At 38.4% G+C, this 26,736-nt stretch overlaps 2 protein-coding genes across 6 annotated transcripts in view; one reads left to right on the plus strand and one right to left on the minus strand.

Moving 5' to 3' along the window:
- Positions 1-557: 557 nt before the first annotated feature.
- On the plus strand, positions 558-11,700 carry ARG1 (arginase 1). The gene is made up of 8 exons (XM_025865506.2): positions 558-713; positions 4,299-4,371; positions 6,733-6,907; positions 8,746-8,905; positions 10,447-10,541; positions 10,869-10,973; positions 11,175-11,311; positions 11,534-11,700. Exons 1-8 carry the CDS (start codon positions 564-566, stop codon positions 11,698-11,700), a joined length of 1,062 nt encoding a protein of 353 aa, XP_025721291.1. The 5' UTR covers positions 558-563.
- MED23 (mediator complex subunit 23) overlaps positions 8,410-26,736 on the minus strand; it is a 47,231-nt gene continuing 28,904 nt past the window's right edge. For 4 of the 5 annotated variants that reach the window (XM_025865512.2, XM_073893940.1, XM_025865508.2 and 1 more), the window contains 11 exons: positions 26,204-26,409; positions 25,934-26,114; positions 24,763-24,933; positions 24,112-24,328; positions 22,256-22,492; positions 21,126-21,291; positions 20,488-20,560; positions 19,313-19,527; positions 18,260-18,380; positions 17,135-17,266; positions 14,199-15,066 (listed from right to left, as the gene is read on the minus strand). In XM_025865512.2, the coding sequence (XP_025721297.1) occupies positions 14,899-15,066; positions 17,135-17,266; positions 18,260-18,380; positions 19,313-19,527; positions 20,488-20,560; positions 21,126-21,291; positions 22,256-22,492; positions 24,112-24,328; positions 24,763-24,933; positions 25,934-26,114; positions 26,204-26,409 (1,887 nt within the window). In that variant the 3' untranslated portion in view covers positions 14,199-14,898. Of the gene's footprint in view, positions 15,067-17,134; positions 17,267-18,259; positions 18,381-19,312; positions 19,528-20,487; positions 20,561-21,125; positions 21,292-22,255; positions 22,493-24,111; positions 24,329-24,762; positions 24,934-25,933; positions 26,115-26,203; positions 26,410-26,736 lie in introns of all 5 variants that reach the window. The other variant, XM_073893939.1, reaches the window with a different exon arrangement.

The raw sequence follows: 26,736 nt of genomic DNA on the forward strand, positions 1-26,736 counted from the left end.
GCTCGGTAACATCTTTGGGTCCTTAATCAGGTCATTTTTCTTTTCAGTAATAATGGAAAAGGAAAGCCTATGCTTTCCTTGACACATGTGGCTTATGAGGCGTGTCTCATGGATTAACCATTAATCCTAGTGTGTGAGACCGGCACTCAGGGTTGCAGGGCTGGACGGGAAGTGAGAGACCGACTCACCAGGCCCAGCCCTATTCCCCACAGGAGGATTCAAAGGCCTAGAGGTGGTAGGTGCCCTCCCCTGCGTTTCCTCAGCTAGCACCATGACGCTACTTATGTGGTTATGATTAATTGATTATGATTAGAAAAGATTCTCAGGCTTAGGAAATCGAGGTTGTGGCTAGGAAAAAGTCTAGTCCTCCAGCTGACTTTGTAACATGGGAGTGAACCGGCGACATGCATACGCTCACTTCAGGACAGATCTACACCCCAAAGGACTCGTGGTTAGTCCAGGTATGAAGACCTCGCGAGACTTGGCCTGACTCTTCCTCCGTGCGGTGGGTGGAGCCAGCCTTCCTCATTAGAATAAGGTAAACAGATTCAGCCCTGTTATAAATGGAAACAAATATGTGGCCTCGGTCACTGAGGGGTTGTAGAGAGCGGTTCCTGGCTGGAGAACTCAGTGCAGCAGAGAGAAGGGGCCAGAACATGAGTTCCAAGTCAAAATTCGTAGGGATCATCGGAGTGCCTTTCTCAAAGGGCCAGGTGAGTAAAAAGCGTGGCCTTGAATAACTGAAATTCATGACAAAGTCTCAGACTTTAGAATTAGTAAGGTGCTAATGTCTGCTTAGCTCAGTTCCCTGGGACAGCTGGGCCTGAAATAGATATTTTAAAGTCCTCTTACCATTTTGCAACATTGGAGAATTATGGTAACAAACTCATTTATTCTTGTGGCTCCTAATCTCAGCGGCAGCCAATTTTATATGAATCGACTACATTTTTCTTGGCATTCTTTAAGAGAACATATTTTTATTTGAATGGAAATGGGCTGTGTCTATTATAGCTACTCATTGAGATTCCCATGTTCTCGTTGCTTTGGGTTTCAATAGCGCATATGCCGAGGCGAGAAGATTTTAAGAAAACACTTCGGGTTCGTCATGTCTTAAAGCCTAGAAGCATCTCGTGGATTGGCAGCAATTTTCAGACTTCTTTTAGTCTGCATAACCTAAATGTTATTGGTTTATGCAACTTGGTGAATGATTCATGTTATTTCGGGGCTTTCATGATCCTGTGAAATGTTGGTTCATGCGCTAGGTAGAATCCTTTGTGTATCTCTCTTTTTGAGGGAGGGAAAAAGAAAAAGGAAAGAGAAGAAAATCCAACTGGAAGTTGGCAACATTGAAGGGACTAATGCATTTATGAAATGCCCAGGTTGCCAACACATGCCAGCAACCTTGCACTTTGCAGTCTTTTCTTCTGGTGAGCACACTCATTCTGGCAAACAGTGTGATTAGAGACCTCGGACTTCAGCATGCATCTGTGCTTAAAGGGGGAACACGAAGAACAAAACAAAAGCAAACAAGACAGCGTGACTTGAAACTCCGAGGGTTGATATTTTGTCACTGTGGTTGTTTCAAACTGGGTCTTCTCCGTTTTCCAGCGTTCTCTTTGCCCATCTGGGCAGCGGCTGACTCCTCTTAGTTTTGAACTCATGCTTGGCACTCTGGCATTTTATTGCAAAACAGATTAGGAGAGGTCAGAGGGTAGAGACCCAAACTGCATTTGGAGTGTCAGTAAACACTGCTGCGCCTCCCCTGGTAGTCCTTCAAAGCTCTCTCCCGGAACACAGGGACATTTTGCTGACATAGAAGTGTTTCTTCTAGCGCTCGGGATAATTGCAAAACACACAATATACTCACCTGTTCTTGTGACAGGTTCTAACGAAGACAGAATGAAAATAACTGACCAAAAGGAAGGAAAGGAGGAAGGAAAATAAAAATTTAAGAAGGAAGGGAGGGAGGGAGGGAGGGAGGAAGGAAGACAGGCAGATGGGAGAGGGTGGGGGAGGGAGGGAGGCAGACAAGCAGGTAGCAGCCTGAATATACTCTGGCCCTCGGACCTCAGCAGAAGATTTTATGCTCTGATAATAATAGCCCATCGAAGGGATAGTATTTTGAAACACAGCCTGATGCATTTTCTGGTCTTGTATTTCTTTTTCTTTTCCCCTACAGCTCTTCCCCTATTAAAACTTGGCCCCATGAGAAGGAAGCTTATTGTCTCCTGACAGTAAGGACTCAGAGAGAGATGTTTCTACCCTAAGCCCTAGCATAGGAGGAAAATGGTGGCCCACATATTAGCATCTCTCCTCAGCTAAAGGAGGTAGAAGTTTACAGATAGGCAAAGGAGAGGATTAAGGGCAGATGATTAGAAGGTTGAGTCTGAGAAAAGATTCCACTCCCTTGCAAGGCACTGAGCGGTGGGGGTGGGGTGGGGGATGGGAGCTGATGACAAAATATGAGAGAAGTGTTATATTTATTGTACAGTTCACTAAGGCTCAGAGAGGTTTAGCAATTTGCCAAGTTACTAGCCTTGACTGTGTGATTCCAGACAGGATTGTATGATCCCGAAGCTTATGCACCTGATTTGTGTTAATGCCTGTCGATCCACCACAGACTTGACGCTTGTGGCCAGTTAGGGCTGGGGGCCCAGCTTCGAAGTCAGTGGAACTAAGGAAGTGATTTCCAAAGTGGGCAGATAAACCAAGCAGTGAGAAGAGACCAACAGTGAGAAGCAGTTTGAATCAAACAAATAACGTATCACTCTGGAAAATCTAACCACTGCGTTAGCACAAAGAGGGTGTCAACTAAGGGGTCTATGAGACTTGTTCCAAAGCTTGAAAGGAAGAGGGAAACGGTCAGGAGGTTTTCTCAGGGTGACAGTTTTTTGAGCATCTATGAAGCACTACAACACATAGCCCCGTGAGCAGAAAGAACATTGGGCTGAAATCTAGTAACGGAGGAAAGACAAAGCAACCACAAAACGAAAGGCAAAATTAGAGCCAAGCGGCACTCTACTGAGGTTTAAAGAAGGGGCAATTACGTCTGCTCCAGGAAGGAGGTGTGTGGGGGTGGTCATGCAAGAAGGCAAGGGAGAAAAGGAGCAAAACGTGTCAGGCAGAGGGGTGGCGGGCACTTGGCGCCCAGAGCAGGAATGTGACATCCAGGGTTTGCCTGGCAGCCGGGGCAAGTCAGCTGTCATTGGAATTAGGTAGAAATAGCTGCTTCATTTGGTGCTGCGGCCCCAATCCTAGGGACAGACGCATGGGTCTTCTGGCACGTCTTCTCGTTGGATAACCCCAAATAACTTCCTGTGTCTACAAGCCTTGTTGGAAATTAGAATCAGAGAGCTACAGAAGAGAACTGTTTCTTTAGGCTGCTATTCTGCCAGGAAGCTGGAGAGGATTTATGGCAAGGAGGAAGTGTGTTCGCCTCTCTGACGTATAAAAACAGCAAGTGGAGCATTCTTGTCAATCCTGCTGAGTGAAGCAGGTCAGAACCTGAAATACCGGGTTGGTCTTTGTGAATTCAGCTCCCCAGTGATGAATTTCTGTGGCCTGTTTTCTCCCCAGGAGCTCAGCAACTTACCCCGTGCGGACAAGCACGTAGGACTCTCTCATGCCACGCTCAGTTTTTTCCTATGCTTTTATCCAAGTTGTTCTCTGGGTTTGCAGAGTGGCTCCACCACACCATCCCTTTTCTTGGAAACCTACTCATGTTGCAAGACTCAGCTGAAATGTCATCTACCCCATGCAGCCTTACCTGGCACACTCTGTCCCCAGCAGAGTTCGGAGCATCCTGTTTTTGTTGTTAGGACCTCTTGTATCGGCACTGAAGCAAATCTCCCAAGTACTGTAATTGGGGTTAAATATACATATTCCCTATTAGCTCATGAGTTACTCAAAAACACAAGGCCTTTTTAGTTGATTGCATCTCTGTCTCTGAGTGCTTCTGCACGAAATACATGTTCACCATGTTGATAGCGTGGTGTCTCTCATGGGAAGAGGAGACACAGGTTCTGGGATCCAAAGAACCTGGATATGAACTAAGGCTCTGCCGTTTGTTAGCTGCGTGTCTATAGGAAAATGAGATAACCGTTCCGATTCTAGATGCTCAGAGTTGACGTGGGACTCATTCAGTCGGCCTCGCTGGGGTGATTCAGGGAGGCGGGGTAAATTCCTGGCTCTGGAGGAACTCAAAAAATGATAGTTACTCTTCTCCTGATTGAAGAATGAAGAGTTCCTATTGTGGGCATCTGACCATGTCTGAATTATTTTATTTTTTAATCATTCAGCCACGAGGAGGGGTGGAAGAAGGCCCCGCAGCATTGAGAAAGGCCGGCCTGCTGGAGAAACTGAAAGAACAAGGTAATTTTTCCATTGAAAGATGACCAGCCTGATTTCCTTCCCGCTCTGAAGAAAGGAGCAGGCTCCTGCTAAAAGGGAATGCATGTGGAATGACATTTATCCCACAGAATTGCAGCACGAGTGGTAATTTTAGAGGTACATCCTATTAAAAAAAGCAGTGTATGGAGAAAATGCCCCACAGGTATTGTTGGATGAATATCCTCACTCAAGATATTTTGTCTTTCCAGCCAGGCTATTGTATAAAAAAAAATCTGGGCTAGAACTGGGGTTGGGTGGGTGGTAGGGGAGTCAGGGGAAGTGCAAAGGAAAAGTACGGGCAGCAGGAAGTACTCTGCTAGCAAGAAGACTCCCGTTTGCAAAAGGAACTAAGACAGTAATGATGACGATGATGATGATGATGACGATGATGATGGTGGTGGTGGTGGTGATAGCACGTAGTGTTTGCACAGTGTGAATGTGTGTATGCATGTACTATACATATACATACATGAGCCTGCAGATAGAAAATGATAGAGTTTAAAAGGATAGGCTAACGCAAATGTCTTTACATATAAAATCCTGATGACGTATTGGCGAGGACACAGAACTGGGACTGTCGCACGTTTCTGGTGGTAATGCTTAATGATATGGCCACTTTGGAAAGCAGTTTGGCAGTTTCTTAAATAAACATCCATCTGCCTTCTGGCCCATCAAGTCTCCTCCTAGATATTTACCCAGGAGAAGTGAAAACACATCCACACCAAGACTTGTACTTGAATGCTTCTAGCAGCATTATTTATAACAGGCAAAAGAACGGAAACAATGAAATACCCATCAACTGGTGAAGCGATAAATGACAGGTCGTACATCCACACTGTGGGCTAGGACTCAACCACAAAAAGGAACGGGCCACTGACAAGGGTAAGAACATGGATGAACCTCAAAGACAACACGCTAAGTGAAAGAGAGCAGACACAAAAGACTACCTACTGTATGATTGCTTTTACATGAAGTTCTAGAAAAGGGAAAAGCATAGGAACAGAAAGCTCATCAGCAGGGGCCTTGGGGTGGGTGCAGAGAATGACTGCAAAGGGGCGCGAGGGAACTTGGCGGGGGTAATGGAAGTGTTCTAAATCTTGATTATGGTGGTGCTTACAAGACTGTAGATGTTTCTAAAACTCATTGACCTCTACAGTTAAACTGAATGAATTTTAGTAAATAAGAATTATATGTCACGAAGCTGAGAAAAGGAGGGGGAGAGGGAACAGAAGGGTTGTGTAAATGGACTGGACTAGTCTCTCAGTTAACAAGCATAATTTGGTCAGATTTTTTATCAGGCTAAATCTCTTAAAGGTGTTACTGAATCATAGATACGCACATATAATAAATACAATATACAATGACGGGTTAGTTCAAACACTGAACTGATCTCATGTCACAGTTTTACCTGAAGCTCTGTACCTTGATGCCTAATGCAAGTCCTAGGAAGCACACCCAGGTCCTTAGGAACCTCAGGTTACCTGCAATTTCTCCTTGTTAAAAAAGTATAATAATTAAGCCTTTATTTCCTAGCTCACTGAAGTGTTAAGCTCATTGCTAATCATATGCTTATTGAATTCTGACAATACCACTGTGAGGCAGGTACAAAGCACAGGGGAGGGAGCTGAACTACTTCAGCAGGTAACAGATTGGATTGAAACCAAGGACCGTTAATTACAGTCAGAAAATTTAGAAAATACTGGTGTAGGGCGCCTAGGTGGTTCAGTCGTTGAGCGTCTGCCTTGGGCTCAGGTCATGATCCCAGGGTCCTGGGATCAAGCCCCGCATCGGGCTCCCTGCTCAGCGGGGAAGCCTGCTTCTCCCTCTCCCACTCCCCCTGCTTGTGTTCCCTCTCGCTGTGTCTCTGTCAAATTAATAAATAAAGTCTTTAAAAAAAAAAAAAGAAAATACTGGTGTAACTGGTGCATTTCCTCTGGGCATGTACCTAATATATATTTAAAAAAAACATTTATTATAAATACAACACATGCTTATTGGAGAAAGGTAGAAAGCACATAAGCAGGTAGGGCCACACAGAGATAAAGACAGCGAGGCTGCTCATTAAGCCCAAACCAGAAGATGCTCACTGTCCTACTTTCGTGTCCAGCCTCACTGGATTGATTGCACAAGTGTTTACTGAGAGCCCAGTGTGCAGCTGAGATGACAATGTCAGGCAAAAGCAGACACGGTTTCTAGCTTTGCAACTTGAACAGTCCTCCCTGATGTTTTCTTTGCTTATCCTTTTGAAAGTACACTGTTTTTGCAAGTTCGGAATCATCCTACACAGACTGTTTTGTAATCTTTTTTTATGTAGTGACCTAAAACTTTTGCTTTTAATTACAGAGTGTGATGTGAAAGATTATGGGGACGTGCCCTTTGTTGATGTCCCTAGTGATCCTCCCTTTCAAATTGTGAAGAATCCGAGGTCTGTCGGGAAAGCCAATGAGCAGCTGGCCGGCGTGGTGGCAGAAGTCAAGAGGCAGGGAAGGACCAGCCTGGTGCTGGGCGGAGACCACAGGTCCTGCCTAATGACTCTCTCTCTGAAGTCTGGCACAAAGGGCCTAAGGGAGTATAAGCGAAACCGTGAGAGCAGAGAAAATACGAAAGGGAAAATGCTGATCAATACTTTATACTGATCTCTCTGCCTTTTCTTCTTTTAATTGTTTCGGTTATTTATTTTCTTTTGGAAATAGAGACTTAGCTCCATTTAAAGTCTTGCATTACATTTATTACAGCACAGAATATATGACATGAATGGATTTCAGTAAAATATGCATCACAAACTTAACATTCCTAAATGAATAAACACGAGGAAGTTCCTGGCTGGGTTACTATACTTGATTCCTGATAGCAGGAACAACTCATTTAAGTCAACATTTGAAAGTATTTTTCCTGTTCTAAAAGTAGTAATTTCAAACTTTTAAAACACACACACACATAAATAAAATAGTAGTAATTATATTTCCTAACAAACATTTCAAGTGAAATTGCAAATCGGGCATATTTCCTTCCTGTCATACTGTTTCCCTTATACCTGATTTTAACAACCGTGTGATCCGATGCTTTGTTCTTAACCTAAAGTACAGATTTCCTTATGTTACCTCATGGTATGTATAAACATAATTTTTACTGTTGCATATTTTTCATCAGGGTATTAAATCACTATACATATCCATATTGCCACATATTCAGATAATTTTCAAATTTTCCTGATTATAAATAATGTGGCAAAGGCCCTTTCTGTGCATGAGCCTTTTTAATGTCTACTCTTGAGGTCCCTGAGTACATTATCAGAGGTCTGATCAGATCAGAAAGTACAAACATGACAATGGCTCTTGATGCAGGAGTCAATCACTTCAGCTCCCTGTTTTCCTCCAAAGCCAAACCATTTCCAGGGCTCCTGTGTGACAAAACTGTAATTGAGAAACTGGGACTCACTTTCTTTTTTAAGTGGAAAAATTTGCACGTGGAAATGTTAAGAGTGGCAAACAGCCACAAGACAAGAAATCTGAAGGGGAAACAAATACCAAGCTGGATAATCAGTATGTAAGCTTCAAGGCAGGCTGCCTTCACTTTGAGCATCTACAAGTTCACAATTCCCTGAATGACACTTGACCATCCGCAGGTGGGAGAACACAGGTGCCAGATGGCAAATCCTAATCTTTGAACTTTTAGGTAAGATATTACTTAGTGCTTCCATTCTGGCACATTTTCTAGAGCTTGGAGTGTTTGAGTTGAACTTTGAGAGTTCTGGACCAGGCTAAGAGCGGGTCTTTAAATGTGTGGCAGGAGAGTAGCAAGTTCAAGCAGAGCTTCTGAGCACTGACTAGCAAGTGAGCACTCAGGAAACGCTGGCTGTACTAGATGCAAGGATTTCTGAGTGATGCTCCCCAATTGTAAAATAATCGGATTTTAGGAAAAATGGACTCTGTAGTAATTCACTTGAGAGAATGAAGTACTTACCAAGAGACATGAGAGTACAGAAAGCGAGCCTGATTTAATCTTGAGAATTAAATAGTGTCTCACGCTAAGGAATTTCCTGTGTGACTAGTGTTCTTATACAGATTGAATTTTTGGTTAAAACAATAATTTGCAATTTTATTAGAAGGTGGTTTCCAAAAAAAAAAAAAATCACAAGTTTTTTAGTAAGGCCATTGATGAAAACTTACCTTGTTTAGTAATGAAGCATAAGCTATGCTTTTCTATTGTTATAATTGTTTAATTGGCATTTCCAATTAAAAACCTGCCAGAAATACCAGCCATTTTCACTTAAAGGAAAACCAAGTGAGAGCACTGAGTGGATGGATGGAATAATATTGCAAACCTGATGTTCACACAGACTTTTTTCCTCTAAAGTATGGCGGTTGGAAGCATCTCTGGCCATGCCAGGGTCCACCCAGATCTGTGTGTCATTTGGGTGGATGCTCACACTGATATCAACACTCCAGTGACAACCACAAGTGGGAACTTGCATGGACAACCTGTGTCTTTCCTTCTGAAGGAACTAAAAGGAAAGGTAAGGGGCTGGTTTGTATTCTATTAGAAAGGAACCGTCTCTTTAGCAGAAGTCCAGGAGATAGAAGGGAAGGAAGAACCCTGGTGCCATCTTATTTTTGGTGTAATCTCAAACCATTTTCTCAGCAGCCAATAAGCTAAGGGTTGGTACATAAAGGAAGTGAGGCTCTGTGCCTCTACCTTACTTGATAGTTTGCAAACTGACTTTACATATATCTTCACTTTTTTAGTATGTAGGGCAGAGAGTAATCCCTTATAAGCAAGTTAGCAGAGGTTCAGAGGTTAACTGACTTGCTCAAGATCACATGCCGAACACATAGCAAGGCAAGGGCCAGGACTGGTTTATAACCTACCTCTTTCTACTACATGACACATGGCCTTTCATGCTTCCCAAGCATCCCCTCCACATCATGGGACCTTTTTCAAAAATGGAGTTTTAAAATATGGATTACAATGGTTTATTATTTAACATCTTTACTGTGAGAAGTTCGTATCTACATCATAAGAGGAAGAACTAAATCCTTGCTCCCTAGAAACTTCTTTTCTACAAGATGTGAGATGACAAGGGCGCCTGGGTGGCTCAGTTGTTAAGCGATTGTCTTCAGCTCAGGTCATGATCCCAGCGTCCTGGGATCGAGCCCCACATGGGGCTCCCTACCAAGTGCAGAGCCTGCTTCTCCCTCTCCCACTCCCCCTGCTTGTGTTCCCTCTCTCACTGTGTCTCTGTCAAATAAGTAAGTAAAATCTTAAAAAAAACAAAAAAAAGATGTGAGATTACATTCCAGATTGAGATTTAACATTGTGGTTCATATTCGTTGATATTTTGTAGCATATCAATAAAACAATTTTTACTGATATAGCTGTAGAATATTGGTCTTTATGATGATACCTGGGGATTCAAACCCCCTTGTTAAGTGCTCAGAAGTAACACTTTTAAAAAATTTTTTTATTAACATATAATGTATTATTTGTTTCAGGGGTACAGGTCTGTGATTCATCAGTCTTACACAAGTCACAGCTCTCACCATAGAAATAACACTTTCTGAACCAAGTGATAGGTTTATAAACCTGCAAAGTGTGTAGTTAGCACAAGGGAATAGCCACCCTTGGCTCTAGGGCATTTGGAGAGCAACCGAAGCTGCTTGAAAATCTCCCCTAGTCACTCTAAGCCATCCTTGGGATTAAGTCCTACTGAGAAGAGAAATAAAGAAGGAAGCTAAAAAAGTCATGAAAGCCACTGATTTCTTTATAGCAGAGTTTTGGGAAAGCAGGGCCCCATGGAATTGGGCACAGAGAGGTAGATACTGACAAATGATTCAGGTCAGGTCTGGGCCAGGGTGAAGGCTGGTAAAGCCAAAGCCATATAGAGCACAAGGGGAGGCAGGCATTCTCTTCTGAATTTTGTATTGTGTTTTAATGATTTCCTTGAAATTTATGTTCTAAATATAAGATATATGCAATCCAGTAAGGGCCCTTAACTTTCAATGTAAGATTTGCTCAAGAATCATATATACTAATCAGATGGAAACATTGCAATTTTAGATCCCCGATTTACCAGGATTCTCCTGGGTGACTCCCTGCATATCTGCAAAAGATATTGTGTATATTGGCCTGAGAGATGTGGACCCTGGGGAACAGTAAGTTTATTCCTTGATGTGAATTACCTTTATTTTCTCTCTTTTGCATGCTAGGCATGCTGGTCAAACCTATGAGAAAAAAATTATTTTAAGCACCAAGTATATATATCAATATCTATATACCCATACAAATATTTATGTCTATAAATCAGGTGATTTTTATACTAATTGACTTGCTGTTAAAAATACATTAAAATATACATATAGTTCATAGGACTTAAATATTTTATCTGTCTTGCCACAGTGATCTTTTCTTTAAAGGGAAATAAGAGGGCATAGAGTTAGACTATTAACTGTAGGATTATCTTAATATCTCCTCTTTCATAGCTACATTTTGAAAACTCTGGGTATTAAATATTTTTCAATGACTGAAGTGGATAAACTGGGAATTGGCAAGGTGATGGAAGAAGCACTCAGTTATCTACTAGGAAGGTACGATGCTTGTGTGTGTGTAACGTAAATATTATTAAAAGGACTTACTACTGATGTTAATGATTATTAATAAAGCCTTCATGTAAAATTATGGAACTTCACTGGATTGTTACTTTTTATAAAGCAAGGTAAGAACTATATTTATGTACTATGTATTCAACCACCAACTTTAAACTGAATTTCTTTCCCATCTCTTAAAAGAAAAAAAAGGCCAATTCATCTGAGCTTTGATGTTGATGGACTGGACCCATCTTTCACACCAGCTACGGGCACACCAGTTGTGGGAGGTCTGTCTTACAGAGAAGGTCTCTACATTACAGAAGAAATTTACAAAACAGGTAGGTAAAAATTGGGATGCATGAAGAAGCAAGTGTATACATGGCCAGTATATATTTAAACCATCTGATTTGAAAATCAAGCCCCATTGGACACTTCCAGAATGCCCATCACATGATGCAGTCACCACCGGTTTACACTCCTGGATAATATTTCAAGGCAGAGTACTGAATTAAAAATGTCAACTATTTAACAAACTACATTATTTTCCATTTTTGTTATAGGGCTACTCTCAGGATTAGATATAATGGAAGTGAACCCCTCTTTGGGGAAGACACCAGAAGAAGTAACTCGAACAGTGAACACAGCAGTAGCAGTAACCTTGGCTTGCTTTGGAGTTGCGCGGGAGGGTAATCATAAGCCTATCGACTACCTTAACCCACTTAAATAAATGTGGAAACATAATGTAAAAATCTCACAGCTAATGTCGTAATTAGTCAATCTTAATAATTTACTTAAGCTTACAGTTATCCTCCCCAAAATTTGGTCTTTCTGAAAAATGTTCTGCCTCGGTAAATATTGGTATAATTAACTATCAATTCCCTCTTGGTGTGAAATTCAAGATTTGGAAATTCTAGGTTTTGTGTAATTAAAAACACATAGAGTGGGACTCCTGATATCAGAAGATAAAGCTACCCCACCTGAAAAGGGACCATATTCCCATGTTGTTCAAAGATGTGATTTTTATAATAAACTCTTTATATTAAGGTTGTATTATGTCTATATGTTTCTAAACACATGGATTTACTAAGGATTTAAAAAGCCCACAGTGAAATCATCATCCCCAAAACACTGTAAAACTGGTGAGATAAAACTGCCTCCTGGTTTCTTCATCTGCAAAGGGGTAATGGTAAGGCCTTGTGAATCTCCCAAGTTCTTTAATGTTAGATGACCATGTTTTACTTTTTCTAAACCTCAGACATGATATTAGCTTATATTTTAAGCAAGGCTGCTATTCAGGTAGCCTTTTTGGAGGTAGAAAAAAGAAATCAAACTGCAATTTGTTTCTAAAACCTTCTAATTCAGATAGGAATTTCACCTAAAATTATCTGTGACTTCCAAACACTCCCATGGTCCTCTCACTCATTGTAATTATAGTGTCTCATTGGCTGAAATCCTTAAACAACCCAAAAACTCATCTTGGCTCAGGAATATAGTGAGGGAAATGGAATAAAGTAAGTAAGAGTAAACTACAGTTGACCCTTGAACAAGATGGGTTTGAACTGCATGGGTCCACCTATACACGATTTTTTTTTTTTTTTGGATATAGCACAGTAATGTAAATGTTTTTCTCTCTCTTATGATTTTAGTAACATTTTTTCTAGCTTTATTGAAAGAATACAGTATATAATACATATTATATATGTAATATTATCAACAAAATATGTGTTAATTGGCTGGCTGCTAATGTTATCAGTAAGGCTTTTGGTCAACAATAGGAGTCAAAAGTTAACAATTTTCGACTGTGTGTGGGGGTCAGCACCTCTGACCCCTGTGTTGTTCAAGGGTCAGCTGTATAATCAAAACCAGGGAAGCAAACTCTTCCCCTTCTCCCCAACTTATACAGAACTCCAGTAGACTCTGTAATGAAGCTAGTCCCATGAAAGGATTTTTATTGCTGTAGTAGCTATGTGTTAAAGAGCCTCTATCATCTGATTTTTCACATGCAACCCAGAATCTTAAACCTAACTGATACTATAGACTCTGTAAGATAAATATTTTACTGAATTACTTTTAAGTAAGAGCAATTGTGATGGACCTTAAAGTATAATGTTCAATAATGTAGGCACATGGGGTTAAATTAATTAAAGCTTAATAGAATTAAAAATTCAGTTCCACATTTCAAGTGCTCCAGACATGTAGAGCTTCTGACTCTGTATTAGACAGAACAGATGCAGAATATTTCCACCACTGCAGAAAGTCCTATTGGACTTTTTTCCCCCCAGAAAGAAAAACTCTTAGGATGCAATGGATACAAAGGTGTTGTTTTCCCCTCAGGTGCATTCTAAAACCAAATAAATCTATCTTCTTCTAATGTCTGATTAACAATTCTTTTAAAAGCCTATTTTGGGAAAATCATATCCCCATATTTTTAGTAAGAGAGGAAAAAAGGTAATTTTTAATAAATTAACTGGAATGTATTTGTCCTTGAGAAAGTGGTACTGATTTTCACTTCCTTTAATTCTATTTAGTGTCATAATTATTCCCACTCTATGACCTCAAAGCAATATATTCTTCAAGGCAGCAGGAATATATTGAAACTATGTTAAAAGTAATACTTGAATTCATTTCTAGCATAAAACTTCTGGAGAATTTTAAGAATATCATTAACCTAGAAAAATTACTTATGCCGTTACAGAAATTTTAAGCTGGACTTGCATGGCAAATAAAGATTTAATGATCAGAATAATATGAACCACATGGAAGATAAAGATCTAAGAGGGATGTATTTGGAAATAAAGATTTGAAGTATAGTTGGTCAAGCTTCTCTGATTCTTAAAAAAAAAAAAAAATATATATATATATATATAGTAACTCTTAAGTCCCAGGCCCATGTCCATCACCATCTGTAGTGTATAACCCATAAGAACTGTTCTGTTACAACTCAGCATACTGCCTGGAACACAGCAGACACTTGCTCAGATCGAGTAAATAATAGGTTTATTCATTTAGCAGATTTTACCAATTACTTTTCAAGTTTTTTACAATTTTAATGCTGTATCCCCCTCCCCCAAATTAAGTTGGTCTCTCAAAATCTGATAAACCCTAAACCAAAATGTATGCTATATTTAAAAATATAAATACTTAAAAATTTTAAGATTATAAAAATTTAAAGAATTGCATCACCTATGGAAAAGCAATTTATTTTTAAAAATAGAGATTGCAGAATCACCATTTAAGCATGATTTTATTAAGTTTATGCATTTCTATGTTATTTTCTTACATGGCTTCCAACTCATTTCATACAGTAAGTTCAAGTCCACAGCAAAGGCAAAAACTTGCCAATCTGCCTTGATAGAAACATTAACCCATTTATTTGGAAACCTATGGTAAAAATTTTAAGCCGTTTCTAAAAGAATATGAAACTGTGCTCCTGCAATGCAATGAAATCTAGAATCCTTCACTTGACAAAAATCTCTTATCCCAAAGATAAACCAAGAGATTTATGTATAAAATGATTAGATAACTATTTTACATGTGTGGTGGCCTTTAAAACAATGTATTTGAAGACTGAAGTCATTAATAATAAAAATTAAAAATAAAACCAGTGGCTAGAATAGGAAAGATTGAAAGTATCTGATAAAAGTCATTTGATCATAGATACCTCCATATTCCCAGGTAGCTCTAATAAATTGTTATGGATATGAGCAACATGTAGCTTACTTGATCTCTTAGAGACAAAATATAGATAGGGAGATGGGAGTTATAAAGTATCAATAGATTCATCATTAGAATCAAAATAAAACAATCTGAACCTCACTGCTTCTACTACATCACTATGTAGGCTTGATCATGTTCAGATTTAATAGATTTGAGTCCACTTTCAAAGACAGATGTGTTTCCCTTTCCACCACCACGCACCTGGATTTCACTGAGTTACTGGTAAAGACCCTGGCACCTGATTAGACTGAGGTGCTGGAGACCCACTACTCATGGCTTGTGCAGGCACGGCAGCTGGCTCCATCTTGCTAATGTGTGTGATGAATCGAAGACGAAGTTTTAAAGCTGGTTTTAAATTACAGATAATCTTCTCTACCTAATAAATAAACACATTAAAAAATATTTTAACCAGAGAACTTCAATTTCCCACCTTTTTTTAAATAATTTTTTTAAAAGATTTTATTTATTTATTAGAGAGACAGCAAGAGAGGGAACACAAGCAGGGGGAGGGGGAGAGGGAGAAGCAGGCCTCCCGCCAAGCAGGAAGCCCAATGCGGGGCTCGATCCCAGAATGCTGGGACCATGACCTGAGCCAAAGGCAGATGCTTAACAACTGAGCCACCCAGGCACCCTCAATTTCCCATCTTTAAAGATTGTATAAAAATATGTATAAAATTCTTTATACATATCTGGAGATAATAAAATCAGGGAGTGGAGTGGGCTGGATAAGAAATTTCTGTGTTTTATGTTTTAACAAAAGCAAATAAAATTATTTCTCTCTTACATGAGGAAAAAAATGTGTTCTCCCTCACACACATTATATATGTGCATATAATCTATATATGTCTACACTTAACAAAAACATTAACTTACTTAGCTAGCCATCCCACTGTCAAAAGCTAACATAGTTTACACCGGAAATTTTATGCATCCAACCAGTTCACCATCCTTTTATTTTTTTAATATTTTTTTTAAGACTTATTTATTAGAGAGAGGGAGAGAGAAAGAACAAGTGGGAGGGGCAAAGGGAGAGGGAAAGAATCTGAAGCAGACTCCACACTGAGCATGGAGCTGGACACGGGGCTCAATCTCACAAGATCACAACCTGAGCTGAAACCAAGAGTTGGACACTTAATCGACTGCACCACCCCCACCCAGGCATCCAGTTCACCTTCCTTTTAAAATGCCATCATCACAGAAGCATAAAGCATGATTATATTTTGAAGTTATTTGAATAACTTATCTCTGTAACATTTATCTACAAAGCTAATTTTTTTGGTTTTGATTTGTACTTGGAATTCAAACAAAATATTAGATCTACTTTTACTTAAAATACTTTAAAGAAATAAAAACATCAAGCAGTCCCATGGCTTTCTTAGCTTTATTCAAATGCTCTTTGACCTTACCAGGAAAGATCAGCCTATTAATAATTTTTCCTTTCTGTATTCCCTTGTGTCAAAGTTTCTTAAGCTCAAATATAAAGAATATGCTAAATCAAACACTTCTGTATTGGTTTCCACTCAACTCTGACAATCCTGCTGAGGCAATAAAGAAGTGAACATCCTCCCCACTCCATGTCCCTAGCTCCAAGGAAAGAACCCAGTAGACTGGGATTCATATGTTTATATGTCAGTTTACCTTCCTTTCCTGCCAGAGAAAAAAGTAACATTAAGGTATGGAGGGGAGGTCACTTCACCTATCTGCCCTACCTCCACCCTTCTAAAAGAGCCAAGCCATTGTTTCCTATAAAGAGGAAACTCAGCTATGACTCAAGGACATCCTTTCCACTTTCAGAAGACTTTACCAGGAAGTGGCTCTTTAGATGCTGAGTCTGAATGTGCTTCCCTTTAACTTCATTGGAGTTTATATGCCTTTTGAAGTAACACAGAACAAATCTAATGCCTATTCCAAACGGCAACCCTCCAAATAGTGAGAACACAAACAATTCCCTAGGACTCTGAAAATTCAAGTTAAGTACCTCCAGTTCCTTCAAATACCCTTTATATGAATTATTCTCTTGATCCACCTGGCTTCAGTCTTCTAGTTATGCTGCAATCTGTCCAATGTCCCATAGTGTACCCTAGTCACTGTGAGAAAAGTGGGATCTCCTTCACTCATTACACAGCACCTCTCTGGTCTTTTAAAAAGTAGACATTTGGACTGTTTCTTGCTAATGAGATTACTGTTAATCAACCATCTAGGTCTTTTTCAGATGTCCTGCTGCAACTATCAAGGGGAAGAAGTGTGAGAAATTATAACACGTATTTGCTAGTACTTGAATTATACATGCAGAATAATGTGTTCATGTAGCCTAAAAAGGTCTAATAATATCAACCCTTCCCCTTAAAAGAAAAAAAAAAATAACAAAGTACTCAAACAAAAGTGTATCAGCATATATTCAAGTTTTCTAAACTAAATATCATTAAAAGGTAAAGTTAACTTACTTGTTCTTTTACGCTGTCACCAGTAAACATATACTTCATATGATACAAGAAGTCACAGATGGGATCCATGTAATTTAAGTGGGCACTACACTGGTCTACATTCAGCAACATGTCATAAAATGCCACTCCAATCTATTTAACAAATAATATAAAATTATTTAAGTGGGCAAATAAGGCTCAAGCATTTAGAATGATGTAGTTGGACTCCATTACAAGACTAACACAGAGGGTAACACGTTCATACAAACCTCTATGTGCACTGGATATATGATATGGTCTGCATTTTTTTTTTAAGATTTACTTATTTGAAAGAGAGAGAGAGAGAAAGTATGTGAGAGTGTGCATGTGAGTGGGGGGAGGAGCAGAGGGAAAGAATCTCAAGCAGACCTCCCACTGAGCAGGAAGCCTGATGTGGGGCTCGATCCCACTACCCTGAGATCAAATCTGAGCCGAAATGAAGAGTCGGATGCTTAACTGACTGAGCCACCCAGGCGCCCTGATAATGGTCTGCATTTACAAAGGAATCCAGGAATTCCATTTACAAAGGAATCCTATGTATGGAATCCATAACAAAGAATGTCCCCTAATAGGGCTTAAATGCAATTTCTCTTCGTAACTCCGTAATGTCACTTAAAATGAAGAGATAGACAATCTCCTTTCTAGAAACCATTTCTCAGTGTCTGAGATAATTGCAGTCTCAGGGATACTTTACGTTGTACCTTCTTGGTTCCATTTGGTGGCTCATACTTTAAGGTTCTATTCTTGTCTCATTTTCTTTTCTCTGCACTCTTGTTAGGTGATTGACTTCATCCATTCCCATGATTTTAATTAATTACTCTGTACTATAGGGCTGGCTCTCAAATGCACTTTTCCAACCTTAACTCTCTTTTCAACCTTAAGAATGAGTATTTCCCCTGCATTTCTAATTTAATACATCCCACAACAAACTCATTATAGACATATAAGTTATGGGCACACTAAATCCTCTAAAATTGTTCTTAGATCCTGCTAAACTAATTTCACTACTAATGGTTATGATGATATACAGTTTGGAAAACACTGGGAAAGAAACAATAGATCTTTTAGAACTTAATCTTATCACAGACAACCCAGGTTATATTTTACCTCTATCATACATCGAGTTCTCTCTTGCTGAAATCTTTGTAAAAATGGCCCCACAAGATGGTACACATAAAGCAACTGGAATTCAGTCTTCACTATAGGAAGAAGGACTTCAGTGAGAAACCTAAAATTTGAAGATTAGAAAAATTTCTTTTCACTTCAAATCAGCTGAATTGTTTGAACTTTGTTGATACAGCCTACCCAGGCATTTCTAGAAAATTTGTAATTTTTTGTAAAGTTTCTTTTTCTAATTAATCTTACATTCTCACTGGCTATGATTTTCATTTGATTATCAAAATAAATTACTTCAGATTTAGGAGTCATTCTCAACAGTAAAATTACTGAATGAATGTTAATTACAGGTATCCCCTGCCTGCTTTCTAAAAATTTGCTTTATGCCACTTTGCTTTTACAAAAGGCCTACATTATTATAGCAATGGCTTTTTTTTTTTTTTGTAAAAGGCAAAAATTCTCTTTGGTTTTCTTTTGGTTAGCAAAAATAGGTACTAATGTAGGTTTTCTGTAAAAATGAATTGGCGTAACATGAACTTTCAGAAAGGGGGGATACGCTTCACTTTATGTCATTTTGGCTTATGGAAGGTTTCACAGGAATACTCTACTTTTGAATAGCCGCCAAAACCAGTATTTGAAATAAAACGAGAATAACCAATCTAATATAAATGCCATTCTCAAGAAATCTGAATCTAATTACTACCTACTTTATAGTCCAGAAAAATAATCAGAAAATAGGTTAATATGAGTTATTCAGTTCAAAATGCACCTTTGGGGATATATTCTGGAAAAAGCCTGCATCTGACTAAACCTCCTGAAACTGAAATGGAAAACTAGATGCCAGACTATTTTTTTGCACATACAAATTAATTTTTTCAAACAATTCTGAAATAAAGGAACTTTCTCATTATCTAGAAATTCTACTTAATCAAAACTCACTTTGCAAGTTATTCTACTGAATGAGATACATACCTCCTGTGTATATGAGATTAAAAAAACACAAAATGATAAAGTCCAATTTACTTAAGAAATCATAATACCTACTTGGGAATGAGAGAAAGTTGCCCAATGCTAGAATGGTGCCACACAGCATGTGCAAGAGCTAACGTATAGCTGCAGCTCATCTCGGAGTAAGACTGATGACAAGCAGTGAAGTCAAAGAGGCGGAATGGATAGCCAACCCACTCTGACTCGGTTGTCAAGCTGGGACTGCTGATTACACTCACAATTCGATCATGCAGGACAATCCAATATGGCTCCTTTAAAATCAGAAGAAAGCCCGATGAAAAATACCCTTATCCGGTATTCCACCCCATTTCCAATATTCCACTCCAAAGCCTAAAATCATGGCACTTTCTCATTCTTTAAAGTTTTACTTATCTAGCTTGTGTTTTTGTGTAATGGAGATTTTGAAAGCAAAAGTAGGCGGCTTCACAGTAAGTCAAATTAAGTCAATAAGAACCTGGGGATAAGTGTCTGTGAGTTAGAGAGCTCTATACATGTGTCTGCCCAGTTCATTTAGTGTCTGATATTTACTATACAGTAAATTGTTTTTACCCATATCTATTATACAGACAACACAAGAACACATAAATAACTCAGAAATAAATACATATATTTTGGAGGTGTGTAAGGAAAAAATGATTGATTTGGAGAGGCTGAATAATCAAGTTTGGAGAGCACAGGGTTAGACAATGTTATTGATATTGAAAGATATTGCAACAGTCAACTAAGTAGACACATGTGAAGTCACAGAAGGGGTCACTGAAGAAGCAGGACCTAAGCCCGCAAAGAATGAATAGGCTTTAGAGAAGCTAACAGAAGGAAGAGGGGTTCTGCATGTCCCATTATGCAACACATCAGAAGTACTTAAAACATATCTCAACAAGCATTATTTGCATGAGCAAAGGTTCAATACGTAACATGTTAAGTGGTCAAAAGTAGATCAGATTTTAATGTCAAAGGTCAGAGAGATAAGATGGGACTGAAGGATGCAGGCACCTATAGGTCAGGTAGGTTTTTAGATCTCAGGCAGAAGGCAAAGAAAATACTCACTGCAGGTTTCTGAAGCAATAATACTATAAAAACTTAAAAAATACGGAAATACTTCCTTAATTGTGTGTTGTCCCCGTACAGGGCATCTTGCATGCATCTTATTCTTGTGGCCGACGGGGGACAACTGCATTCCATTACTATGTACAAATCAGTTACTAACTCACTGGTAACGCAGTGATGATCAGTCCAATTGCATTCATCCATGCTGTAATATTCTCTCTTGGCACTAATGGTTGACTTTAAGCGAAGAAAAAAAAATGTGAAATTACAAAAATACTTTTATATGGTTGATAATGGATCTTATTTTGAGAATTTATATAATTCAGGGCTAACAACTGACCTACTCCAATAAAACTACAATGAATTTTTATTGAGTAAAAATTTAATATACCCAAAAAGGTAAGTAAGGCTTTTCTTAGTTGTCTCCTTTAACAATGGTTGCTGGGATGAAAGACTATTTCTACTTATTTATACTTCTCCAATCATTACCCCCTACTTTATGTTGATCTTCAAGAAAGGAATCTTGAAAAACTATCTTTGGTGAGATGTTAACATTATTCCTAACTTTATTAAATGTCAAACAGCTACTGAAGAGTAGAGGTGGGAACAAACCCATCTTCTGACACTGTCCAGGGCTCACTCCATTACATCTGTATCACAAAGATAAAATCTGGGACCAAAAGACAATTACCATCCCATATGCAACAGCCTTGGGATACAGGTTTGTCTAACAGTTCCAAATAAAATACCATTCTTTTTACAAATAAACAATGAATCTTATCACATGAAACGGGATACACACCTTTTCAGGACGACATTTAGAAGAGCATTTCCAACATCTTCACCTGAAACAGCCAAGGCCATGAGCTCCACACAAGTAACATGCAGAGCATGTGCAGCTGGGTTGGGAAACTCATTGAATCTCCAGTCGCAGTTTGGGAAAGGACCAGGAGATTTGCCAGCCATCGGTGCAGATGGTTAAAGCAATAACTGCTTATTTTGAGATTAATGGCTCACATTTGTAGTGCTTCATAGTTTTAAAAGTGTTTCACCTGTAAACATCTCATTTTATTATCAATTTATCTGATTATAAGCCCCCAAGAAGTGACTGAGCAGAAATTAAGAAGCAAATAAGAACCAAATACACATCAGTTTGACATAACTGAAATGTACTGACAGCAACCATGTGATTAACCACAAGGTATAAATGGCAGCTCTTATATAGGTGTGCTTTTATAACTGACAAGATAGCTAGAGAGGCAACCAGAGTAGCCCCAGGCTTCATCCACCTATTTCTTTTAATAGTTATAAGACAGTTGATAAGAACATTACTTTATAATGAACATTACTTTTACTTCAGGAAACAAATGCCTTCAAACAGGAAAACAAATCACACCCATTTACGTAAAATTGCTCTACTTAGTAAACAGTGGCATGGTGTACAGACATAGTAAGCACAGCGCGCTAATAACTTAAAACATGAAATCAAAACGAAGAAATAAAAATACATATACAGCAGCCTTTTCATTAAAAAAGAAAGTTTAATTATTATCTATTAATATTTTTTAAAAGGATTTAAGGATTTAAAGCAACAAAATTCTATGTTCTCCAGTAGCCCACAGATGCATTTACTACAACAAAGAGTACCTTTTTTAGAAATAGAATTTTTTTCTTTGCAACAACCTCATTAGGTCTGTTTTTAGATATAAAATTTAATGGAGTGAATGTCTGCCTATCTGGCAGCTAACTTGCTGCTGCTGCTAATTTAAGATTTCAAAACCTTTACAAAAGTAAAACTAAAAATGATCGTAAAAAAAAACCTGAAGTTTTGGAATATATAAAAATATTACTTTGAAAGGATAATATGTGTTCTCACAAATCAACATATAGTTATTTCTGAAGGGTCTGGAAAAATCACAATGAAAAGGATATTATCTACTAGTCTGCCAATCAATCTGCAATAGTAGGAGTCATCTGGGACCCAAGGATTTTCTTCTCGTGCATTCATGCCACACTTCAGGTATGTGTCACTTAGACACCAGCCTTGTGGTCGGTTATCCTTGAGTGAGCCAATGATGGCATGGACGAGCTTTCGCTTGAGATGTGGGCGTTCTCTCAGGTGCATTTCATAATAGTGCAGAGTATTATACAAATAAGTCACAGGGCGATCTGCGAAGAAGAAAACAGATCATCACAACATTAATCTGGTTACCCACAATGAAAAACTAACCCCATTTTTCAAGATTACCAAAAAATAGCTCAGAAGCTCATGAAACTATTTCACATGCTGGGTAACTGCATACAATGAGTATTTTTACTTTAGGACAAGGCAGAAGGCTTTTTAATAACATATACATATTATGTAAAGGAATATCCATTGCAGCTGTTTACACTAGCAAAAGTTTAGAATAGTCTAAATGGTCAAAACAAGGTAAATCATGGCATCTGTGGCATGAATGAGTTTTTTATGTATTGATACAAAATAATCAATCCTAACACATTATAAAGGCATTAAAAATAAGGTGCAGAACAATGTGTATATCCTATATTATTTGTGAGGGAAGAAAATGAACCCCAGAATATCTAAGGAAGGATACACAAGAAACTGGTAACAGTGGTCTCCTAGAGAAAGAAACTGGCCAGCTGGAGGTCATGATGGGGTTAACTACTTTTCACTGCATACCCTTCTCTACCATGTGGATGTTACCTAATTCCCCCACCCCCCAAAAAAAGTTTTTTAAAGGAATGCTTGCTTGAACTTCATACCTATTCTGTAGCGCTAAAATGCAATTCGGATTCCTGGTTGGAGGAAGACATCTTAGACAAAGGACTGAGAAGAACTCCGCCCCCCCCCCCCCCGCCCCCGAGAAATACACTTAGTCCCCACAATGGCTCTAGGCCTTTCACGCTCCTGTCACTGACTCCACCATTCTCTGGTCACCTGGTTTAAAACTTCAGAGTTGTCTTTGACTTCTTTCCTTCTATATTCTCCCCACAAGCAGCCAATCAAGTCCTCTTCCTTCTTCCTTGACTATCTGTCCCTTTCTTCTCATTTCCAATGTCATCATAGTTGTTTAGGCACTAATCAATATAACTGAATTTTTTGACAGAAGTCTTTGAAATGGCTTCTTCCTTCCAAAATGTGCTGCCAACTACAACTAGATTTATCTTTCTAAAGTAACGCTTTCTATGCCATGACCTTACTCAGTAACTTCTAGCTGACTCTTGATTATCTGCAGGTTATAAGATCAAAATTTCTCAGCCTGGCACTTCAAGTATCTAACTGTTGGGTACAAAGTTTAAAATCTCAATTTAGCCAATGAGGAGACTGTCTTCAAAGTGCTGTGATTTTTCCAAAGGATTCCTTCTGCCTAGGATGTTCTCTTTTCCTTCCTGTTTATACAAATCACATATATCAACAGCTCGAATCCTATCATCTAGGAAGCCTGCTGAGTTAGTTCATAGTAACATAGTCTGTTCTGAACTCAGATCATACCCTTCTCCTTCTCTACTCATTTGGCAACTAATCACACACTATGTAAAAGGGGGCATCTCTTGCACATCACTTTTATTTCTGCTTTTTAATACATTTGCCATGACCTACCTATTCATACTTTTATGTCATCTATTTTATACTTCATGGCATTGCTATATAGCACTTATTCTCAAAACACTTTTATTGAAAAACAATTAAAATAAAATCTTTAGAACCATGATTACCCATATGGTCATGCCCAGACTACTTTTGTTTGAGTTATTAGATGGAAGTAAAATTTGAAAAAGCTTACCATGAAATTTATATAAGCCACCAAGGTGATCTAGTAGAGTCTCCAGTGATTTGGAAACTGGAAGCAACTCTAAAAATCTGTGGATTACTATATCAAATACTGGCAGAAATCGAAGACACACATTTCCAAAATAGATGGGTAGATAGGGAGACTGGATCTGCACAGGAGGATCAACCTGCTCCGCCAGGCCCTCAAAATATAGTTTCTCAGGGTATTTCTGTGGAAGTGAATAAATGGCCAATGTTCAGGGCATCTTTTTTTATTCTCTTAAAAAAATAAAGCTAAATAAACTTGTCATTTTTAAAAGAATATGAAACCATGTTTGTTTTTGCAATGCAATGAAATAAATCTAGAGTGCTTTACTTGACAAAAATATTATCCCAAAGACATACCAAAAGAGATTTATGTATAAAAGAATTTGTAATAACCCTTTCATTTTGTAAGTACTCACATCTACTAAAACTGCAGTTTCAATAAATCCCTAACACAGAGATACTCTAGAACCTTGAGGCAGTTTAGAGAGCTAATTTCCTTCTATACAGATGAGAGAGAAAACAGTAGAACCACAGAGAAAACAGCCAAACCCCAATTAGCCAAATACCTAAGAATGGCATAAACAAGATTCACTGAAGCACCGATTTGAATTAGTACCTTGTGATAATTCATGTGCTTGGTATGCCAGTCATTCTGTAGCCAGTGTTCTGGAGAATTTTCCTTCACAAAGTCACTTACTCGATTTCTAAAATCATTTGGTTTGAGTAACAGCAACTGAATTATGAAATAACAAACCTGGGCTTCATTTCCTTCATGACTACGCATGGCCTTTGGAGAACAACAGAAAAATGATATTACAATGTCTGACCTGTGCAAAAGCATGGGTCTGCTACTAGATAGTCTATATTTGAATACAGTAATATCTCACCATTATTAGAATTTTATTATATGTCTAGTCTACCCCTAACCAACTGTTCAGAATTCCCTAAACATATCTGACTTTCTTGCCCATTTTTGGTTCTCACCGTTCTTCTGCCCAAAGTGTCCCTCTTTTTTCTTTTATTGAAATTCAATCCATCCTTCAAGATCTCTCACCTAGATAGATATGGTCCCTCACTGTTGCCTGGTGATATTTTCCTTACAACTCTATCTTATCCTTCTATTTTACTGATTTATAGATTTAGCTTATTTCTCCTCCTATGTCATAACCATATTTATATTTATGTTCCATAGCTAAGAGGTTAATGTTAATCATATAAGCCACCCCAAATATCACCATTATAGTTTTAAAAAAAGTAGCATTTTCCAGCCTGGTTCAGTGTCTTCTCTTAAAATTTTGCCTGAAATAGACATCAGCTGAAAAGGAAAAATAATTTGGGGAATACTGGGCGGCTATGAGAAACATTCAGTTCTGAATATGGCTGCCAAAGTGTACAGAAATGATTATTAGCACTCTGCAAAGAAAATCAATGGCTTTTTTTAAAACAACGTCCTGCTTCTAGTGGAAGCCTTTGGGAATCAACTCAGGGTCTAATTGCTTGTACTTTTACAGCACCACAAGGCCAGGACCATGACTGTCTTATTTACTTCTATACTTTCTATGCATAGAACACAGCAGATATTTAATACACACTTGCTGAATGAATGAAGACACTGGGAAATCTCTAGTTCCTTAGGGAAGTGATAGCAATGCTTGATTATAGTATAATTTCATTAAATCCTTAGAAGCAATATAGCTACATTAATACAAGATCCGTCAGTCACACACCTTGATCCAAAAGAGAATGAAGCAGTTTAGAAACTTATTCTTAAATAAGCGTATTCTTACCAGGCAGAGAATTAATCTGTCCAGTGTAACAATGTTATACTTCCATACCATGTCATTAAGAATTTCAATGCATTTGTTGAGTTGCTGACCCCCAGCTGACGTAGAGAACTCATATACTAAGAAATCTGCAAATGTTCTCACATGGGCTACCAAGGCCCTGGCTCCAATTCTTTCTAATACTCTGGAAAACCAAGAATAAATAATATTGCTATATTGCTATATGGTATAATGGTTTGTCAAATGGAATGCAGATCTAGGTTTTTGGCTTACCTATAGCCAATCTGATTAATATGATCTGTTTCCAAGAGCATTTTCCAGAGAAGACAAAGGAAGAGAGGAGGAGAGCCTTGCATAGAGAAGTGGGTAATGATGTCATTTTCATTGGTCATTGACTTCCACTTCCTATATTCCTCCTCCACATTTTTTTTCAAATTAAAACGGCTTTCCTGAGGTACATTATTTTGCTTGAAGAATGCCTAAAAGGAAGATCAGAAGTTTACTTCAAGGGTTATACTAAAAAGAAGAGCATTGGCTATAGAGTCAAGAAACCATTCTAGGTTTGATTCTGACACTAATAAACTCTATGTGACCTCAAGCAACTTAGTAATCAAGACTGAATTTCTATAATGGGAAAATACACAGGCTTGACTAGATTATCTCTAAGATTCCTTTCCTAGATTTCCTAAGCAGAAATTCCAAGCAAGCCTGAATTCAAAGCTTCCTCAATCACCTGTAGATACTTCTGTTCATCTTAAAAGAAAGAAAGAAAGAAAGAAAGAAAGAAAGAAAGAAAGAAAGAAAGA

This window comes from Callorhinus ursinus, unplaced genomic scaffold (genome assembly GCF_003265705.2).
Source record: "Callorhinus ursinus isolate GAN/ISIS: 27379988/994484 unplaced genomic scaffold, GSC_fseal_2.0 scaffold6, whole genome shotgun sequence".
NCBI lineage: Eukaryota > Metazoa > Chordata > Mammalia > Carnivora > Otariidae > Callorhinus > Callorhinus ursinus.

Bases quoted from the DNA above. Each gene is read 5' to 3' on its own strand.
- ARG1 (XM_025865506.2), top strand. From the start codon at position 564: ATGGAAACAAATATGTGGCCTCGGTCACTGAGGGGTTGTAGAGAGCGG. The intron at 6,908-8,745 runs GTCCTGCCTAAT...TTTCCTCTAAAG, and splicing joins GTGCTGGGCGGAGACCACAG to TATGGCGGTTGGAAGCATCT. The intron at 11,312-11,533 runs GTAGGTAAAAAT...TTTTTGTTATAG, and splicing joins AGAAGAAATTTACAAAACAG to GGCTACTCTCAGGATTAGAT.